General features: G+C 40.2%; 1 protein-coding gene across 1 annotated transcript in view; it reads right to left on the bottom strand.

The window, feature by feature from the left end:
• The window catches only part of LOC109912814 (dedicator of cytokinesis protein 9-like), a 274,157-nt gene extending 256,323 nt beyond the window's left edge, over positions 1-17,834 (bottom strand). Inside the window, exon 1 of the mRNA XM_048598409.1 lies at positions 17,445-17,834. Within this exon, the coding sequence (XP_048454366.1) occupies positions 17,445-17,564 (120 nt within the window). The 5' untranslated portion in view covers positions 17,565-17,834. The remainder of the gene's footprint in view (positions 1-17,444) is intronic.
• Positions 17,835-19,132: the final 1,298 nt, after the last annotated feature.

The raw sequence follows: 19,132 nt of genomic DNA, 5'->3' as shown, positions 1-19,132 counted from the left end.
CCCCGTAACCCTGCATTTACTGTAGTTAGTCCACCTAGCCTGCATAACCCTGATTATGATCGGGCAATTTTAATGTGGCCAATCCACCTAACCTGCATATCTTTGGACCTTGGGAGGAAACTGCAGTACCCGAAGGAAACCCACACAGACACTGGGAGAACACACAAACTCCATACAGTCACCCAAGGCTGGAAGTGAACCCAAGTACCTGGTGCATTGGGGCAGCAGTGTTAACTACTGAGCCACTGTGCCGTCATCAAATTCCTCCTCATCTCTGTCTTAAATGTGCTACTTCTATTCCAACATCCTATGGTCTTAAAACGGAGATAAATGAAATCAAATCTTTCTGATGAGACCTACTTTGAGGAAACACGAAACAATGGCATGGTTGTGATCCTTTTGGCAACTCAAAATGCATCAATAACTGTAATTCTTCAAAGCTTCTATATTCAAACACAAAAATATTGACTACTTGTACAGCACTGTGATCTGGAATGTGTTGCCTGGAAGCAAATTTTACAGCAGCTTTCAAAAGAGAATCAGCAAATTGTTTGAGGGAGATAAGTTGCAGGACCTTGAGGAAAAGCAAGGTAGTGGGTCTAATTGGACAGCTCCTTCAAAGTGCAAGCAAAATGGACTGAATGGCCTGTTTGAGTCTTCCATGACGTGATTTTATCATTCTAGCTGGGTTCATAGAGATAGATGGTTTAAAATAAATTATCATTTCCCACAGGGGTGCTGCACTCCTGTTTGAGGGTGCTGTCCTCCTGTTTGAGTTGTTTTTATCCTTGCAATACTTTCCATGTTTGATAAAGGCTTGCTTCAAAGTTTCCTGGCAAAAGGGCTCCTTTACTTGTCCTGTTACTTTGGGACCAAGCATGATACAGCAGGTCTGAAAAGAATCAGATAAGGATTAATACCTCACTATTCTTCCCGAGAGGGTGTCAGAGGCTGTGACTGTGAACCATCTCAACACTGCAAAATGTGACAACCTCATTGTTGTTTAAATCTTTGTACAGTCTTTTGTTTTGCAATGACATAGAAATTGATTGAAATGTATTATTTTTCATCCATGATAACAATACATTGTTAATTCCAAAAACATTGCTGACCACCTCTGAATTTCAACAAGCTATTGCCAACAAAATAATGCTCGGGTTTAGCAAAAAAAAATTATACCATAAAGTGAAACAACGAAAATAGGTTGATCAAATATTCAAAAAAGTCATTTTGAATCATGCCTCCAGACAGAGTTTTGTACTCAAGTCCTATGCCTCCCTGCTGGCTTATTCTAAATCAAAAGCCCAATACAATACAAAAAAAAGGCTGTATAACAACTATTCAAACAGCAGAATTCTGGAACAGTCCTTAATTTAACAACTCATTATCTATATATTGTATATTTCCTCTGTCACAAATCTCCAAAGTATGAAACACTTGAACCAGAGGTGAGGTGTTCTCGTCTCATGGAAATGGATGGAAATTTGTGTTAAAAAGATGGAGCAAAGTGTGATTGTAGCAGAATCTGGTATGTAACAGCAAACACTGCTGAAGCCATTGCAGCTTAAATTGTATATTAATATCTTGGAAACAAAGTTTGAAATAAAGTTGACCTAGCCTACAGGCCAACTTCAATCGCATTACTATTGATGAAACTCGCACTATTAACATCACGGGAGTTATTATTGACCAGAAATTGAGCTGGATCAGCCATATAAATACTGCAGCTACAAAAACAGATCAGAGGTTGGGAATACTGCAACAAGTAATGCACCTCCCGACCACCATCTATAAGCTGCACGTCAGGAGAGTGACAGAACATTCTCCACTTGCCTGAGTGCAGCTCCAACAACACTGAAGAAGCTTGATACTTGACTGGCACCCATCAACCACTTTAAACATTCAATGCCTCCACCAGTGCACTGTGGCATCAGTATGTGCTGTGTATAGATGCATTGCATCAACAGTCCTTTTATAGCACCTTCCAAACCTGCAACCTTACTACCTGGAAGGACAAGGACAGCAGATGCTTGGGAACACCATTAACTGCAAGTTCCTCTCCAAGCCACACATGGCCTTTACATGGAACTGTATCACTGGGTCAAAATCCTGGAATTCTCTCACGTTCAGCACTGTGGGTGTACCTGCCCTCCCTGTTCTGTCATGGTTCATGAAGGCAGCTCATCACCACCTTCACATGCACTACCAGGGATAGCCAACAGTGCTCACCTTTCCAGCGATTATTATGTTCTGTGAAACAAATAAAAGTTTGAGTGGACTGGGGAACAGGGCTGCAAAATAACAAAATGTCATCTCATGTTGACAACTGCAAAGTCATGAGTTGAGGAAGGAAGGAAAGGGAGATGGGGAAGAAATCCATTTATACAGTGGCTTTCAGCCAGTGAAATACTTTGAAATGTAGTCATTGCTACAATGTAGGAAAACATAAGCAAAATGACTTCTTTCATAGGAAAACATAGGAATGCATCATAAGGCACTTTCTCATATTGCAATCAATAGAAATAGATTTCATGTTAAAGGAGATGATAGGAGGATTGAATAGTATGTGGTTAAGGAGTGAATTTTAAGAAGAATCTTAAAATGTGATAAAGGTATATAATATCACACTTTTATTTGAGAATTTGTCTTTTTAGAAGTAGGGATAAAGTGGACATGTGATTTCACTTCTGTGAAGGTTTTTGTCAAAATCCCTGATTCCTGCTTTTCTTAACAACAGGTCAGTAAGCAATTTGGAGCAGTGAACTAACTACATCATTTCTGAACAAGTGCATGACTTCAATTCAGCGCGTAGCATAATACCTGTTGGTTAGTTGATGAAGTGTTTACACAGTTCAACTTTTATGATGCAGGTGAAAACAGGCCAGGAGCCACTAGTGATGGGAGTTCAGTTCAGAATCAGGTTTCAGTTCAGCAGAACAGTTTCACTTCCATAGCCCTCTGGGGATGAGAATTCCAAAGACTCAACATCCTCCAAGTGAAGAAATTCCTCATCTAAGTCTTAAATGGCATGCCCCTTATTCTCTGACAGTGTTACAGAATCACAGAAATGTTACACTGTAGGATGCCATTCTGCCCATCGTGTATGAACCAACACTTCGGATGAGCATCATAACTTAGTGCCATTGTCCCCCCAGTGTCCTACATCTTTACATTTTATCGCCACTTTTGTGACCACCTAATGCCCTCTTGAATGCCTTGACTGAACCTGCCTTCACCACAAATCCAGGGAGTGCATTTGGGATATGACCCAGTCTCTATGTGAAAATGGTTTTTCTCACATCACATTTACTTCTTTTGCAAATCACTATACTTTAATGCCCTCTTCTCCTTGATCCTTTATGCATGGGAACAGTTTCACAATGTCTAATCTGTTCAAACCCCTCAGTATTTTGAAAATTTCCATCAAATCCTCCCTTAGTCTTCACCTCTCCAAGAGAATAATTCCAACTTCTCCAACTGAAGCCCAGAACTGTGTATAATAATATAGCTGAGGTCTAACCGGTATTATATATAGGATCAGCATAACCTACTGCCCAGCTCTTGTACTCTACCCCCACACTGATAAAGTCAAGGATACTGTACACTTTATTAATCCTTATCCTGCGAATGAATGTTAAAAATTCTCTCTGCCTGCCCTGCCACCTTCAATGAATTATGCATATCCACACCCATGTCCCTCTGCTTCTGCACACCTCTCGAGTGGGACCCAATGTCCCCTTTAAGCTGCACACATGCACAGTCACTCCAAGGTTCCACAAGAGACGATCGAATTCAGCATGCCAATCATGATATTGGCTTCCAGTTGCTGCCCAGCATGGAACATGGAGGCCCGCACAGCTGGGAAAAAACTTACAGAGAACATTGGAGGCATCCTATATTTTTACTGTCTCTCCACGTTCTTTCAACCGAAATGTACCACCTCACACTTTTCCACATCGAACTTCGTCATCTACCATTCCATTCACTCCACCAACTTGTTAAAGTCCTTTTGAAGTTCTAAGCTGTCCTCCTCACAGTTTACAATCCTTCCAACTTTTGCACCATCTGTAAAGTATATCTTCTGGTTCTAGAGCCCCTGTGCCAGGGAAAACATCCTTCCAGCTTTGACTGTGTCAACCCTGGGGGTAAGAATCTTAAGATTCCCAACTCTCCTACCTTTGGAAACAGTGTATCTGTATTTAGCTGATCAAAATTCTTCATGGATTTTGAACACCTCATTTTTACAACACAGAACAAAAACTATCACAGTTAGGCAATGAATAATTGATGTGCGATCCCCTGCAAGTCACTTCCTCTCTCAGATGTACGCACACCTCCTGTTACACACAGCATTGGAATGCAAACATCTCTAAAATGTGACATAAGGCCCTTTGCAATTCAAATAAGGGCCTTTCTGGTGTGTTTTTTTCATTCATTCACTCATGGGATGAGGACATCGCTGGCCAGGCCAGCATTTATTGCCCAGCCGGCATTTAAGAGTCAACTACATTGCTGTGGGCAAGACCAGGTAAGGATAGCAGTTTCTTTCTTTAAAGGACATTAGTTAACCGATGATTCATGGTCATCATTAGACTCTTAATTTCAGACTTTTTTTTAATTGAATTCAAACTGCCCCCATCCCTCATGGCAGGATTCAAACCCAGGTCCCAGAACATTACCTGCGTCTTTAGATTAACCATCCAATGGTAATACCACTAGCCCATTGACTCTGCTGGACAGCTTTCCTCGTTGACATTAATATGGTGAACAGAGCACTCTGGCTTGCTCTGAGCACATGCTTGCTGTGCTCTACATCATTAGCTTAGGCACTGTGTTAATACCCAATTAAAAGGGCACTGCACCATCAGATTTCTATGCCGTAGTTTCTGCTATTAAACAAATGCCGATATTGCTACCTGAATTGGACACTTTGAAACTTGTCCTTTCATTTTTGCCCAAAATGATTTTGAAATGATTTTTGATCAGAAAATGCTGGAAAAAGAAGAAAGTTATTGGACAAGTAGAGCTGACTAAATGATAAAGATACATCGTGGAAAACCAAACACACTGAACTTGTTCAGACTGGATCTAAATTGAGCTTACAGTAAGCATGTTAATGGAAAGGAAGTTTTTTTTAGAAGTCTGCATGGCCACTAGATAAATAGATTCAATGTAAAATCAACAATTTTTAGAAGAAGCCCAGTTGTTTTGAGTTTGGGAGCATCATTTTAGGTTACCATTTACCATTGAGAATCAAGTCCTCCATGTAAACCATTGCTTGTCACATTACAGTTGGAGGCTCAGGTAAAAAAAGGTGGCACAGGAGCAGTATAAGAGAAAATTTGACACTGAGTTTCACGCAGAAATGTTAGGACAAGTCACCAAAAGCTCGGTCAAAAAGTAGGGTTTTAAGGAGTGTTGTGAAAGATGAGAGCTGTGGGAAAGGAATTCCAGAGATTAGGGCCCAGGCAACTGAAGAGACAGCCACCAATGATGGAGCGGTGAAATTCAGAGATGGTCAAGGCAGCAGAATTGGAGTTACACAGATACCTTGGACAGTTGTGTGACTGGGGCAATGTCACAGGGTATTTGGTAAAGATATTAATACAAACCAAGCGTGCCCAAAGGTGGCCCACAGCCTATTAGGCCTTGTCCAAGACACGCTCACATTTGTTGTTGGTGGGTTTATCACTGGGTCAGGACAAGAGGAGGAATACCCCAGGATAAAGGGCAATCTGCTCCAAGCCCTCATTCCTGCAGGAAATCTCCCAAAGTCAGCTCAACATGTGTGCCAACACAGGTCCATGTCATTTAAACCTTAGCTTGGCTCCAGTTCTATAGCAGCCGAGACTTGGAGCCTGGTCTGTATCACTCTCTCTGCTTCTTAAGAGAAGAGGCATGAAGGTTTTATTAGTTAGCGTTGGTACTTGGCTCTTTTTAATGGTAATCTTTATGAATTACTCATTTCTTAAGCAATCAATTTATTGTTTTAACATTTTTTTAAAATTAAGCAAGTAATGTTTTCTTCATACCGCAACTTCTATTTTGAAATGTACTGTACGTTAAAAGTTGTGTCAAACGCCACCTTATAAAATATGATCATTAGCTCGTTGAGTGACAATAACATTTAAATGTGAGCGCCTCACACAAAAAGGCTGAATAACCCTGATATACATCAGTCAGTCATGTTATAAACCTTAAGGACATATTAATTTTTATCAAATATGAAAATCACATTGTAATACTCAATATTTTGAAACAATTCTCTTCACTGACACAAGGTATACAACTGAACATAATTAAAATAATTCCAACAAAGTATTAATCTATGTTTGCTTCCTGCGTTCCCATCACAGGCTTAAACAACATTTACAAATAGGATGGCAGTGTTTTCTTTGGAACAAGAGCAATAGAAAATATCGCCTGATTTCACTTCCTGATAATTTCCATCACCACCTCCTCACAGAAAGATACCATGTAGAAACGGGCCACTCAGTCCATTCCTGTATAGTCTTCCTGAAAGGCTGTGTCACTTCCATTGCTCTCTCTCCATAGTATGGCATTTTTTCTTTCATCATTTAAAGTATTCATCTAAATCCCTTTTGAAGATCGCTGTTGAATCTGCATTCACCATATTTCCAAACCAAATATTCCAGATCATAACTCATTGCATTAAAAAAACCATCCATTCCATTCTGTTTCCTTTGCAAATTATCTTAAGTGTGATAACCAACTCTCTTGCCCCTGCAAACAGTTTTGCCTTATTTACTTTTTCCAAAGACTTCCAGCTTTTAAACATCTCCATAAATTTTCCTACAACTTTCTTTGCTCAGAGGAGAACAATCCCAACTTCTCCAGCCTCTCCACATAACTGGAGTCCCCTTGTCCTGGTTCCATTCTAATAAATCTCCTCTGTACCTACTCCGACATCTTCGCCTGCTAACATGCAATGCCAAGAACAGAACACAATACTCTAGCTGGGACCAGCCAGTGATTTATAGCATTTAGCACAACTTCATTGCTTTTATATGCTTTACTTCTACTTATAAAGTCCACCATCTTAATTGAAAAAACCTCTGTTTGTGGTTACCAAAGCACAAGGTGCTATGTAAATGTAAATTGTTTTTGTTAAATTATACAGAATTGCCCTACTCTAGAGTCTTACTTTTAAGTACCAAAGCTCTTTCATTGGCATATTAGCAGAACACAAACACTGCACAAATACAAACCTTTACTCCAAATTCCCAGGGACATCTGATTCATAAATATTGTGAAACATACTGAGACAAGTGAACAAGCGTCATGGCCCAGGATAATAATGGAGACTCCAGACTTTCTGACTCTATTAAACCTGATCTCTTAATTGGCTTCAGGCACACATGGAAACTTGTATAGATGCTGAAGAATATCCTGAAAATCCGACCCAATTCACTTTAGACGTAAAACTTACTGCAGCCTATGAAAATGACAACAAACTGTCCAAATTAATCTTTTATACCACAAGTCTTTTGATAACATGGAAAAAAATATACCTCATTAGACAGGTAGGCAAGATGGATTATAGGATAATTTAATACATTAACAAAGGCCTGGAATAAAAGAGCAGGAAGGTTATGTCACAATTAAAGTGTAAAGTTCTGGCCACCAGAAAACAGGAAATATGTCACCAGACCAGAGAGGATACAGTGGAGATTCACTGAGGAATGAAGAATGTTAGTTATGAGGAAAGATTGAATAGGCTGGAGTTATTTTCTTCATTACAGAGGAGCCTGACGGGAGATTTAATCAAAGTATACCAAATTGCAAGGAGTCTAGATCGTGTGGACAGTAAGGACTTATTTCCGTTAGCAAAGGTGTAAATAACCAGGGGGCTGAGATTTAAAGTAATTGTATGAAGGTTTAGAAGAGGGTTGAGAATAAGTTTTCTTACACCCAGTGGCTGGTGAGGATATCAACTCATTGCCTGAAAAAGTGATAGAAATAGAAATCCTCATCACATTGAAAACTGCACTTGGATATAAGAGTCAGGTTCAGGGTTATGGACTATTAACTGGAAGATGGGATCAGACAGGATAGCTCTTTCTAGGCTAGACACCAACTCTGAGCTGTAAAGTTTCTCTGCTTCCATGTTCCTATGCTAGAAAACAGCAGTAAACAATTTAAACGAAGTGACAACCAGATATTAAGATTTTCCGCTCTACCCCATGTAACAGAATGTAACTTGCTCCTGAAGCCAAACACGCTCTTGGTGTTTTAATAAATTAGCAAAGAAACAAAGACTTTGCCTGTGGTGATGTCAGAGGATGCAATTTCCCCCACTGATGAATTGAACACTTGGTGTCAATAACCGTAACGTAGCAACTGCTAACAACATTCAATTCTACAGAACTGTGTGCTGAAAATAACAGGCCTTTCTCACACTACTGTATGAAGTACAATTAAGTGGATCATAATTTAACATTTAGGTAGCCCAGAACAATGCTTTCTATTGTTAATGGGTTTTCGTGTGCCATCTTGTTATTGTTAGGATGCAAGGTAGGCATTTATTGCCCACTGAAAGGTATCATGAGAGGTGGAGACTGTTAGGGAGTGTATTCACACTTAAGGCCCAACAGCCAAAGACATGGACACCAACTGTGAAGTGACAAGACACAGAGATACTCAAGAGGCCAGAATTCAAGAAGTGCAGAGATGTTGGAGGGTTGTGGGGCAGGGGCAAGGTGTCTTTGGCTGGCTAATCAGAGTCAATCTGCAAACAAATCAGCACTCTTTTCTCCTGCAGTAAACATGATGGCGATTGTTTTAAATTTGATATTCTTGTCTTTGTCCTGATGGGTGTGAGATTTAAAGTGTCAGCAACATTCATGTCCTGCAGTACCAAGCACCTTTTTAGAAACCAAGATTGTGTCAGTGTGTTTCAGGCTCAGACAATTGTCAGGGAAAGAGATGGAGCTCGTGGCTGGAGAACAGCGTTTGTACTATTAGCCGGATTCGCCATCAGCTGCAGTCTCACAATACTGAAGCATTTCAATGAATGGAGTCTTCTCACTACCTCCTTCACAGCATCACTACAAAGACACGGATGGACTGTTCAGCTTTTAGTGTGACCGTTACCAGAACAATTGTTAACAGGCTGCAAATGATCCTTTTATAAGACAGGGTTGACTGAGATAGCACAAATGCTATTGACAACAACAATGTGGTTGTAATAATCAGGGATATATAGCACCAGAGGCAATGACAGCCCTTCTAAAACAGGATGTCCATTCATTGAATCTCACCCAAACTGCAGTCGTTACAAATGCAATGTGAACAGAATGGAGATAGTAGGAACTGCAGATGCTGGAGAATCCGAGACAACAAGGTGCAGGGCTGGATGAACACAGCAGGCCAAGCAGCATCATAGGAGCAGAGAGGCTGACGTTTCGGGCCTAGACCCTTCATCAGAAAAAGCAGAAAAACAGAATGGAGTCAGCTTTCCTGTCAGCTGGCTTACTGGAGGTTCAGAGGGTTGCCAGAGACTATCCAGGAATTAGATTAGTCTATCGGATACAGCAATTCAGGAGCAAAATCCTTGGCTTTTAAAAAAAATTGCGTTTGTTTTTTCAACCAACTTCTTTCAACTCTTCTGTTTAAGTTTACAGCTACTGGAATTGAGGAAAAAAGTTATGTGTGATTGAGTGAGGCAGTCATAGGCCACGGGGAGACCTCCAAATAAAGCTGGAAATCTGGGATATCGTGGAGGAAACGCTGAGTTGGTTGGATCAGTGCCCATTCTAGTTTGGAAGAATAGTGGTGGTTTTATTGATTCCAAGAGGATATGACACAGCGGACGCTGATGGGATGTTTCCCCTAGTAGGGGAATCTAGAATGAGACAGCTCAGTTTTAAAATGAGGGGTTTCCCGTTAAGACTGAGATGAGATTTTCTTTTCTCTCTCAGAAGGTTTTCAGTCCTTGGAATTCTCTGTCCCAGACAGCAGTCGAATCTGAGTCATTGACCGTTCTCAAGGCTGAGATCACTACATTGTTGATTGACAAGATTGTCAAGGGTTATGGGAGGCAGACAAGAAAGTGGAGTTAAGGCCACAATCAGTTCAGCCATGATCTTCTGGAATGGTGGAACTGGGACCAAATGGCCAACTTCTGCTCCCAACTCTTACGTTCTTGGCAACACTAAAGGTCAGCACGGCAATCTCACTATTCAGGCCCTATAGTAAAAGAAACTGACAGTTCGCCCTGCAGTGTGACAAGAAGTTACAAAGATTTTATTTATTGTAACCTGCACATTAACATGAAACCTGTCACATACTTAGCTCCTTCATGCTGCTAGATCTGCTCCATTACACTAATGCAGTCAATTCAAAACCAAAACACACTACTGAACTGCCTTCAATTGAAGTGCCTCATCAATTTAGCAAGGGTATTAAGTAATAGTTAAATAATAGAAGCACTCTCCTTCTTTCAGTTATTACTGAATAGAGAAAAATGTTGTCAAAATTTTGTCATCTTGCAGTCATCAGGATTGATGAAAGACTGCCAAATTTCAAATGTGGCAACTACTTATAAATCTGTCCATTATACTGCCAATTTTGGTTTTATCTGCCATCTAATTTTCCATACCTCCTATATTCACATCCAACTCATTTATATAGATGATAAATAGCAGTGGACCCAGCACTGATCCTTGCAGCACACCGCTGGCACAGGCCTCTAGTCCGAAAACCAACCCTTCACCACCATCCTCTGTCTCCTATTTTCGAGCCTATTTTGTATCCAAATGGCTAGCTGTCCGTGTATTCCATGTGATCCAACTTTGCTAACCAGTCTAACATGTGGAACCTTGTAGAACAACTTGTTGAAGCCCATATGGACAACATCAACCACTCTGGCTTCATCAAACCTCTTCGTCCAATGAAATACTTCAGAGGTGTAGTAATCTTTGCAATTTAGGGAATGTAGCTACCAATTTGCACACAGCAAACTCCCACAGACAGCAACAAAATAATGTCCAGATTGGGGTGGCATGGTGTCAGCGGTTAGCATGGCTGCCTCACAGCACCAGAGACCCGGGTTCAATTCCACCCTCGGGTGACTGTCTGTGTAGAGTTTGCACATTCTCCCCATGTCTGCGTGGGTTTCCTCTGGGTGCTGTGGTTTTCTCCCACAGTCCAAAAATGTGCAGGTTAGGTGGATTGGCCATGCTAAATTGCCCATAGTGTCCAGGGCTAGATGGATCATTTATGGGAAATGTGTTACAAGGATTGGGTGGGATGCCCTTCAGAGGGCCAGTGTGAACATGATGAGCTGAACGGCCTGTTTCCAAACTGTAGGGATTCTAACCCTGTTTTGAGGAAGTTGGCTAAGGAGTAAATATTGATCAGGACATTGACGGGAGAGCTCCTTTTCTGACTTCAAAATTATACCAACAGTTTACACCTTTACATCCTGAGAGGGCATTTCAGTTTAATGTCTCATCCAAACAGTACGGCACTCTCCCAACAATGCCCTGTGTACAAAGGACCGCATCTAGAATAAGGCTAAAATATTTTACACCTATTAGAATAAATTAAACATGTGCCAAAAGATCTTTAAGTTTCCCAATCATCTCCAAAATTGGAAAAACAACATTAATGGATCAGGACCCATTCCTTTATGACAAATTGTCAAAAAAAGATCTCAAAAGCTGGCCAATTGTCAATCCTTAATATGTTTCATGCACCTTTTGCACAGCCTTGGTGAGATTTCCTCTCAGTGTTCTCTCATCATTAGTTTAAAATTGGACCAGCGATAATTTCGGGGTGAAAATAAATAGATTTTGTTGAAAGAAACAACTTCATCAAAGACAAGCATTGTCGTCTTTGCCCAAAGGACAGGGAGGCTTTGAACATGACTCAATTAAAAATTTTGAAAGTAGGAATGATTTTTGTTAGTCAAGGATATCGTTGCTGTGTTGCTAGAGTCTTACAAGATCTTAGGGCTGCTCTCTCATTTGAGACTGACAACTGGTAGCAATTTAACCTGAGGGCCACCATACCTCAGGCAGTGGGAGAAGTTGAGAAGGAGAGTCCTTCATGGTAACCTCAGCCAATGATAGGAATTGAACCCACACTGTTGGCATCACACTGCTTCACCAACCAACTAAGCTAAACCAAACCTTGTCAAGGATGTAAAGGGTTCTGGAACAAATGTGGGTAAATGATGTTAACGTACATAACAGCAACAGTCTCACAGAATGATGAAGCAGGTTTAAGGGATTGGAGAGCCTCTTCTTGGTCCTAGTTATCACATGCTGTCTTTTCGGGGGGTTTTGATCAGTTTTCAAAGCATTTGATTGTTTTTATCAGAAGCCAAATTCCATATTTTGATTCATTTTCTTTAAAACCATTAGAACCAGCAATTAAAAGGTTGACAGTTTTTGTAATTTTTGCCATCAGATGTCACCCAGTTAAATGCCAACTGCCTTTACAGATATAGTAATTTTATACTAATACACAAAGATCAGCCATTTCATAGAGAACGAGAAACTACTGTATAAACTGAAATGTATAATTGCTGGTTAAACAACAATACATGTTTAAGGGTCTCTTAATAAGTTTTCAATATTCCCTTGGCAGAGAATGAAAATAATTGTGGTACCCGTCTATTATTAATCCTTAAACATTCTGTTACTCTTTAAGATTTATCATTTGTAAGCCACAAACATTTTCAAACCCAAATACAAATACAGATCAAAAGGCTATTTATCCCATCCCACCACGGATCAAACTACAACATGAATTTGCATTTATGTAGCACCTTTAACTTGGTTAAAAGCGTCCCAAAGTGCTTTACATCATAGAATTCATCTCATATGACTATTGTAGTGTATTAGTGCATGTATTTCCCTTAGGTACTTGAAGGAGGAAATCAGGCAGGGATATGGTGAAAGGGCTGGGGGAATGGGCCTAATTGCATAGTGCTTTCAAAGAATGTAAAGGGCTGAATAGCCTTCACTCTATGCTGCACCATTCTACATTTGTGTACGGGTGTATTTGTGCTTCCTGCACTAGTTTGAAGGCTCTGGATTTGACTATTGATGCAGTATTTCCAAAGTAAGGCATTTCTATTGAATTCATATTTCCATTACTAGAGCTTTCCTTTATCTAACATCAGTTAGAAGCAAATTTATAATGTTTTTGCAAAGTTGATAAAGCTTTAAATTGCACCTTTCTCCAACACTAATGAAACTGAAGGTCGCAGATGTTAGGAAATGACAGAAATAAAGCCCCAATTCTTTACAAACATCATTTGAATATCTTTGTGAGGTGATTGTGTGGTAGCCTCTCCAGGTGTCCAGAAATATTCTATCTAGCGTGGGCTTGTTGGGGCAGGCACCAAAGCAGACCGATAATATTCATACGGAATGTGACAAAATTGTTAAGTATCCAGTGAGATTTCACCAAATACTTTTCTGAAATCATCGACATCACAGGGGGAGGCAAAGCCCAGTTGGTCATAGTTCAGAGAAGTAGGCCATCTGGCCTCCTGTATGCATGCAAGCTCTTTAAAGGAATCACACAATTAGCTCCACCACCCCGCTCTTTTCCTATAGACCTGTAAACTTCTTTTCAAGTATATATCCAAGTTATTAAATCTGCTTCCATCAGATCAGATTGCAAGCAGGGCATTCCAATCACAACAGCTGGCTGCTTGCCTCACACCAATATGGCTAGAGCATCATAGCTGGACACTTGCTCATTTCTGAACCTCCCCCACTTCACCAACTCCTCAACCATTTAACTTTTGGTAGAGGTTAAAAACAAACAGGATAAGTAAGGGAACTAAGACTCAGAAAAATTCCTCTCCAACTCCTTCTCATGAAATTAAAACTAGTCCCAAAGCATCCAGTGTTATCCCTAATTATCTAACTCTGAAACGATCTCTGCCCCAGGAAAGAAACTGATCAGGTCCTTCTTGAAGGTAGAAGCTCAACAGCAGCCACATCAGTCCATAACACATTTCAGAGGCCTTATCCTCTGTATGCGAAATCTATCACAATGTCCTCCAGTAAATACTGAGCAGTTAGATATCTCCTCTAATGGTACAATGACAAAGTTGCCAATTTAAAATAAGCAGGACATTAAATATGCTCCAAATATAGCACAAAAACCCATCATTATTTAAAAACACTGAGGTACACATTTATAATTATGTAATTATATATCACGGTCCACAGAATATGGGATTGTACCAAACTTAAGATATAATTTATATTCCTTCCCAATGTCACTTGCAATTCTGTTACCTCAATTCTGCTTTCTTTATTTTTATATAAATCTGAGCAAGTTACTGGAGCAATTGCCTCTTTGCTTATTTTGATTTGCCAGATTTGTAATTGTTTTGAATTCAGAGCACAAACTAACACAATTACTGGCTACATACTTCCGAATATTGTGACTAATAAATCAGGGGGTTGTACAATAAACATTTCATTATTTTCAAAACGTTAACATGCACGTTTAATCCAAATTTAAAATACAATAGACAGGCATGAATCAGTTCACATAGAAACACTGCAAACAATAACTTTCCACTGACAAATAATGCCACGATATCGCCAGTTAATTGTATGCAGGTTACCAAATTCAAAATATTCTCTAGAAAAGAAAAGTTCTTTCCAATGCTAGGAGGATTGGGAACTAGGGGCCACAGACTTTAAATGGCAAAAAAAAACCAGAGGATGTGATGATGAGAATTCATTTCATGAAGCAAGTTGTGAATTGGGATGAATTGCCTGAAAGGGCAGTGTAAGCGGATTCAAGAGTAAGTCAAAGGAGAATTGGATAAATAGCTGAAAATAAAATTGCCAGGTTTTAAGGAAAAAGCAGAGGGTGTGCGGCTCACTAAACAGTTCAACCAAAGAACTAGCACAGGAATAATGGGTTAACTGTCTTTCTTTTGTGCTGAACTATTCACAAAGCAATTTGATTATTAATTATAAACAAGAACAGATGAAATCAGAGGAACAAGCCATAAGCCCCTCTAGCTGGTTCTATCATTCCATGAGATCATGTCCAATTTTTTACCTTAAATCCACTTTCCCACTCTATTCCCATATCCTTTAGTGTGTAAACAAAACCGCTCAGTCTACCTTGAATATACCGAATGATTGACATCCATAACTCTCTGGAGTTGAGAAATCCAAAGCCTATGAGAGAAGAAACCTCTCTGTCTTAAATAGCTGATCCCTTATTCCTAGCCTCTGAGCATCAACTCTGTCGAGCCCTCTCAGTGTTCTCGATATTTTCCTAATCAACTTGTTGAGAGATGTTATTACACTGCTGAAGCAGGTGGGACTTGAACCCAGGCCTCCAAGGTATGGACACTACCACAGCGCCACAACAGCACATCCTCTCAGTACTTTATAAATTCCAATTAAGTCACCTCTCATTCTTCCAAACTCCAGAATTATGTACCTTTCCACTCAATCTCTCCCCATTGGATAACCTGGAATAGCAGTAAAAAGTTTACAGAGCACTTGAAGTAGAATACTAGATGTTACTAGAATATTAAACATAGGAGCTAAATCACAGAAGAATTTTGTTTGTGATGTTTGGAACCCACCATTACCGATCTAAATCAATTCTATGGGTTTAACATCTGAAGTAGCAACTTAAAATGTCAGTTCTAATAAGTTCTGAAATATTCTGTATGGTAGTAATCATTTCTGTTATATTGTCTACTATGTTAAATAAAACTTGTAGATGGTGAAATGACCGTCATCTTGAAAACTCTACACCTCCTCCTGCTATAGGCAGGATGAAGTCAATTTATCCTAATGTGGCACTTTGTCAGATGTCAGATGTGATAAGGTAAAAATTGCCATGGACTTACCAGAGCTTAGGCTGCTCTTTCATTAGAGAGATGACTGGTGGTAATTCTACCTGAGAATCACTACATGTCAGGTGAGGAATGTGAAGAAAAGTCCTTCATGCTAATCTCAACTAGTACAGGAACTGAACCCACACTGTTGATCTCTTTTTGTATTACAAACCACCTGTCCAGCCAACAGAGCTAACCAACCCCCTTTGTCTGATAACCCTCCTGTGAAGTACTGTGGTGTTTTTCAATATTAAGAGAAGCTACATAAATGCAAGTTATTGTACATAATGAATATTCATACTGAAAATAAACATGGGTAGAATATTGCATTTTAGAAAATTAGTTCATTCATAAATACTACACAATTGTCAAAACTACTCCAAGCATACATCTTCCCAATACAAGTTACAATAAAAGGAATTTAGGACACCTTAATTAAGTTTTGTCAGATATACAATAACATATACAACATCAAACCAAGGAAATATGGGGCATCACTAATATAAACTTCAGTTAGGAAACCTTTTGCTTACAAGACCCTGCACAAGAATAAACAGGCCGATTAGCATCTCCATCTTTAAAATATTTTAATGCAGTGAGTTCTGACAGATTAGAATGTGTAGTCTGAACGGGCAGTGGAAGCAGATACAACAGCAATTTTTAGATGGGATTGAATAATAGTTGAAAATGAGAAAGTTGCAGGGCTTTGGTCTAACTGGACAGCTCTTTCGAAGAGTCAGCCCAGGCATGATAGACCAAATGGCCTCCTTTGGTAGATTTTGATTCTTGATGAAGTACACAACATAAGCACAAAACAGGGAAAGAGAGGTGCAATGTTCATTTTTAACACCTGTTTTAGCCAATTAAGCAACTGATGATCATCGCAAAATTCAAAAACTATTATATTGGTGTGGTGAAAACAGTAAAGAGTTAAGAAAATCTCAAATAAAGTAATTCATCTTTTGCAAACACAGACATACATTGTTTGAATATACAACAATGTACTTGTGACATGTGTAATTAAGGAAATGCATGAAAAATACAAAATACTTCTGTAACTCATTTCCTATGTTTGCTACCTAGTGTATGAATCTTTCATACTTGACTGTATGGAAATGTTTGAAAGTAAGAACAACTTATTTAACATTTTATTTGCTACTGTGAACTTTTTATTTGAATATGGGATTTATTCATAGATATTTGTGATAATATAACATGCTAAATAAACATAAATACAACATGCATATACACACACTCATCTACCTCTGCACACGTATACACAGATTGGCAAACACAGCCATAGACACAGAATCAGAATCACCCCGACAGACAGACAGTGACACTTGTACACTGTCTCCCTCCAGTACAAGAGTGGGATTTGTAAAAGCAATCCATCCCAACCCGGGACTCTGCATCTCTGCCAGTTCCGCGGTCGGTACTGAGTGGTAGCCAGGCCCCAAGCGGTGACAATGAAATGGAAATAGGGAGAGAAAGAATAGGGAGAGAAAGAACAGAGAGAGAGAGGGGCCGGCTCTCCGGCAATAGCAGTAGCAGCAGTGAAGGGCAGGCGGAGCTGACTCACCACAAAGACCGAGGTCCGGACCACCTCGGAGACACTCTGCCGGAGCTCAGCTGCGGTACCAGGTTTGCTCAGAGCCCTGGTGAACCTCCGTGTTTCCTGGGCCATGGACTCTCTCAACATAACCCCTGAGGGTCAGGCTCGGCCTCCAGACTTTCCACCTTCTCCTCGCAGCTTCCTGAACACCTCCGGCAAGGCTCACATCCTCCTCGACCCAATTCCTGCTCCTTCTCGTTAATATTCCTGCTTCTGCTCTGCAGCCCCTTCTCTTCGGCTTCCAGGAGGTGCTGTATCAGGCAGTAGGAACTGGAAATGCTTTATTCTTACAAGAAAGGACAAAAAAAAATCTCTCCCGGTATTACTTGTGTAATCTACCCTCCTGTAGCAGAGCAGAGAGCTTTTGCTGCGTAATCTCTACTGCCCTCTCTCTCCCCATCAACTGCCTACACCACAGGTAGGAAGCAAACATACAATGGGATTGTCTCTGAGCAACTCACTTCTTAAGTTATGCAGAACAAAAAGTCCATTGACAGATCTTCAAAATCAAAACCCCTAACTCTCTTTCTGGACTCGAACTTAAATCCCGCTGCAGCTGTCTGCTTTGGTTGCTTCTAGCAGATGGTTTCATTTCAATATTTACATTTCGTTGAATTCCCCATCACATCAGTGCCTGCGCCAACTCTGAAGGAGCCATATGATTAGTTCCAGACCCAAAATCTCTCTTCCTTGCCCCCTTTCCCCTTCTGCTCTCCCCCTACCACATCCCCAAACCAGGAGGCGCAGTCCAGATCTTATTTACTCGCTGAGGAAAGAAATCTCCTCAATTACCTTAAATCTGCTGGACAAACAGGAGGCTGGAAAAACACAGCCAGCGAAAGAAGTTCTCTACCTCCGGATGCTGCCTGACAAGTTCTCTACCTCCAGGTGTTGCCTGGCCTGCTGTGTTCGTCCAGCCTCCTGTTTGTCTAACTTGGATTCCAGCATCTGCAGGTTTTTTTTTGCCTCTAACCTTAGATCTGTCACCTTGGGTTATTTTTTTCCCACCTGCCAGTACAAGCCTTGTCAACGTTTATTCTATTACAGTCCTTCATGATTTAAATCCCTCTGTTAAATTTCACCTTCACCTCTCCTCCAAGAGGAACAAGACCAGTTTCTGTAGCTGCTCCACATTACTGAAGTGCCTCATCCCTGGTACCTCCTCTCCAATACCTCGGCATTCTCCCTAAAGTGTGATGCTCAGAATCAAGCTGAGGCTTATTCATAAAAGTTTGCATAACATTTTCGCTTTTACTCACTTTGTTTCTCTATTTATGAAGCCAAGGAAATCACATACTTGTAAACAACTTCATACTCATCTCATCAGTTCTGTCTGTATTGAAGGGGCTTAGATGCAGTGATTTACTTTTAAGTGCAGTGAATGTTATCAATTGTATTGCAGTTATTTTAAGCACAGCAAGATCCAATAAAAGAGCAAAGTGAGGAATGACTTGATTACTATGTTTTCTGAGAGAATATTGATCAGATGAATCCGTTGCTGTTCTTCAATGAGTAACACAGGATGTTTAACAACCATCTGAGCTGCCATGATATGCAGACAGGACATGAATTTATTGTCACATCTGGGAAACAGACGCTTTGACAATGCAGTACTCACTCACTATTGCACGAAATCATCAGTTTTGGATTATCTG

This window comes from Rhincodon typus, chromosome 6 (assembly GCF_021869965.1).
Source record: "Rhincodon typus isolate 14 chromosome 6, sRhiTyp1.1, whole genome shotgun sequence".
In the NCBI taxonomy this organism is placed as follows: Eukaryota; Metazoa; Chordata; class Chondrichthyes; order Orectolobiformes; family Rhincodontidae; genus Rhincodon; species Rhincodon typus.
Note: the sequence above shows the minus strand (reverse complement) of the source record. Positions and strands in the feature narration are given on the sequence as shown.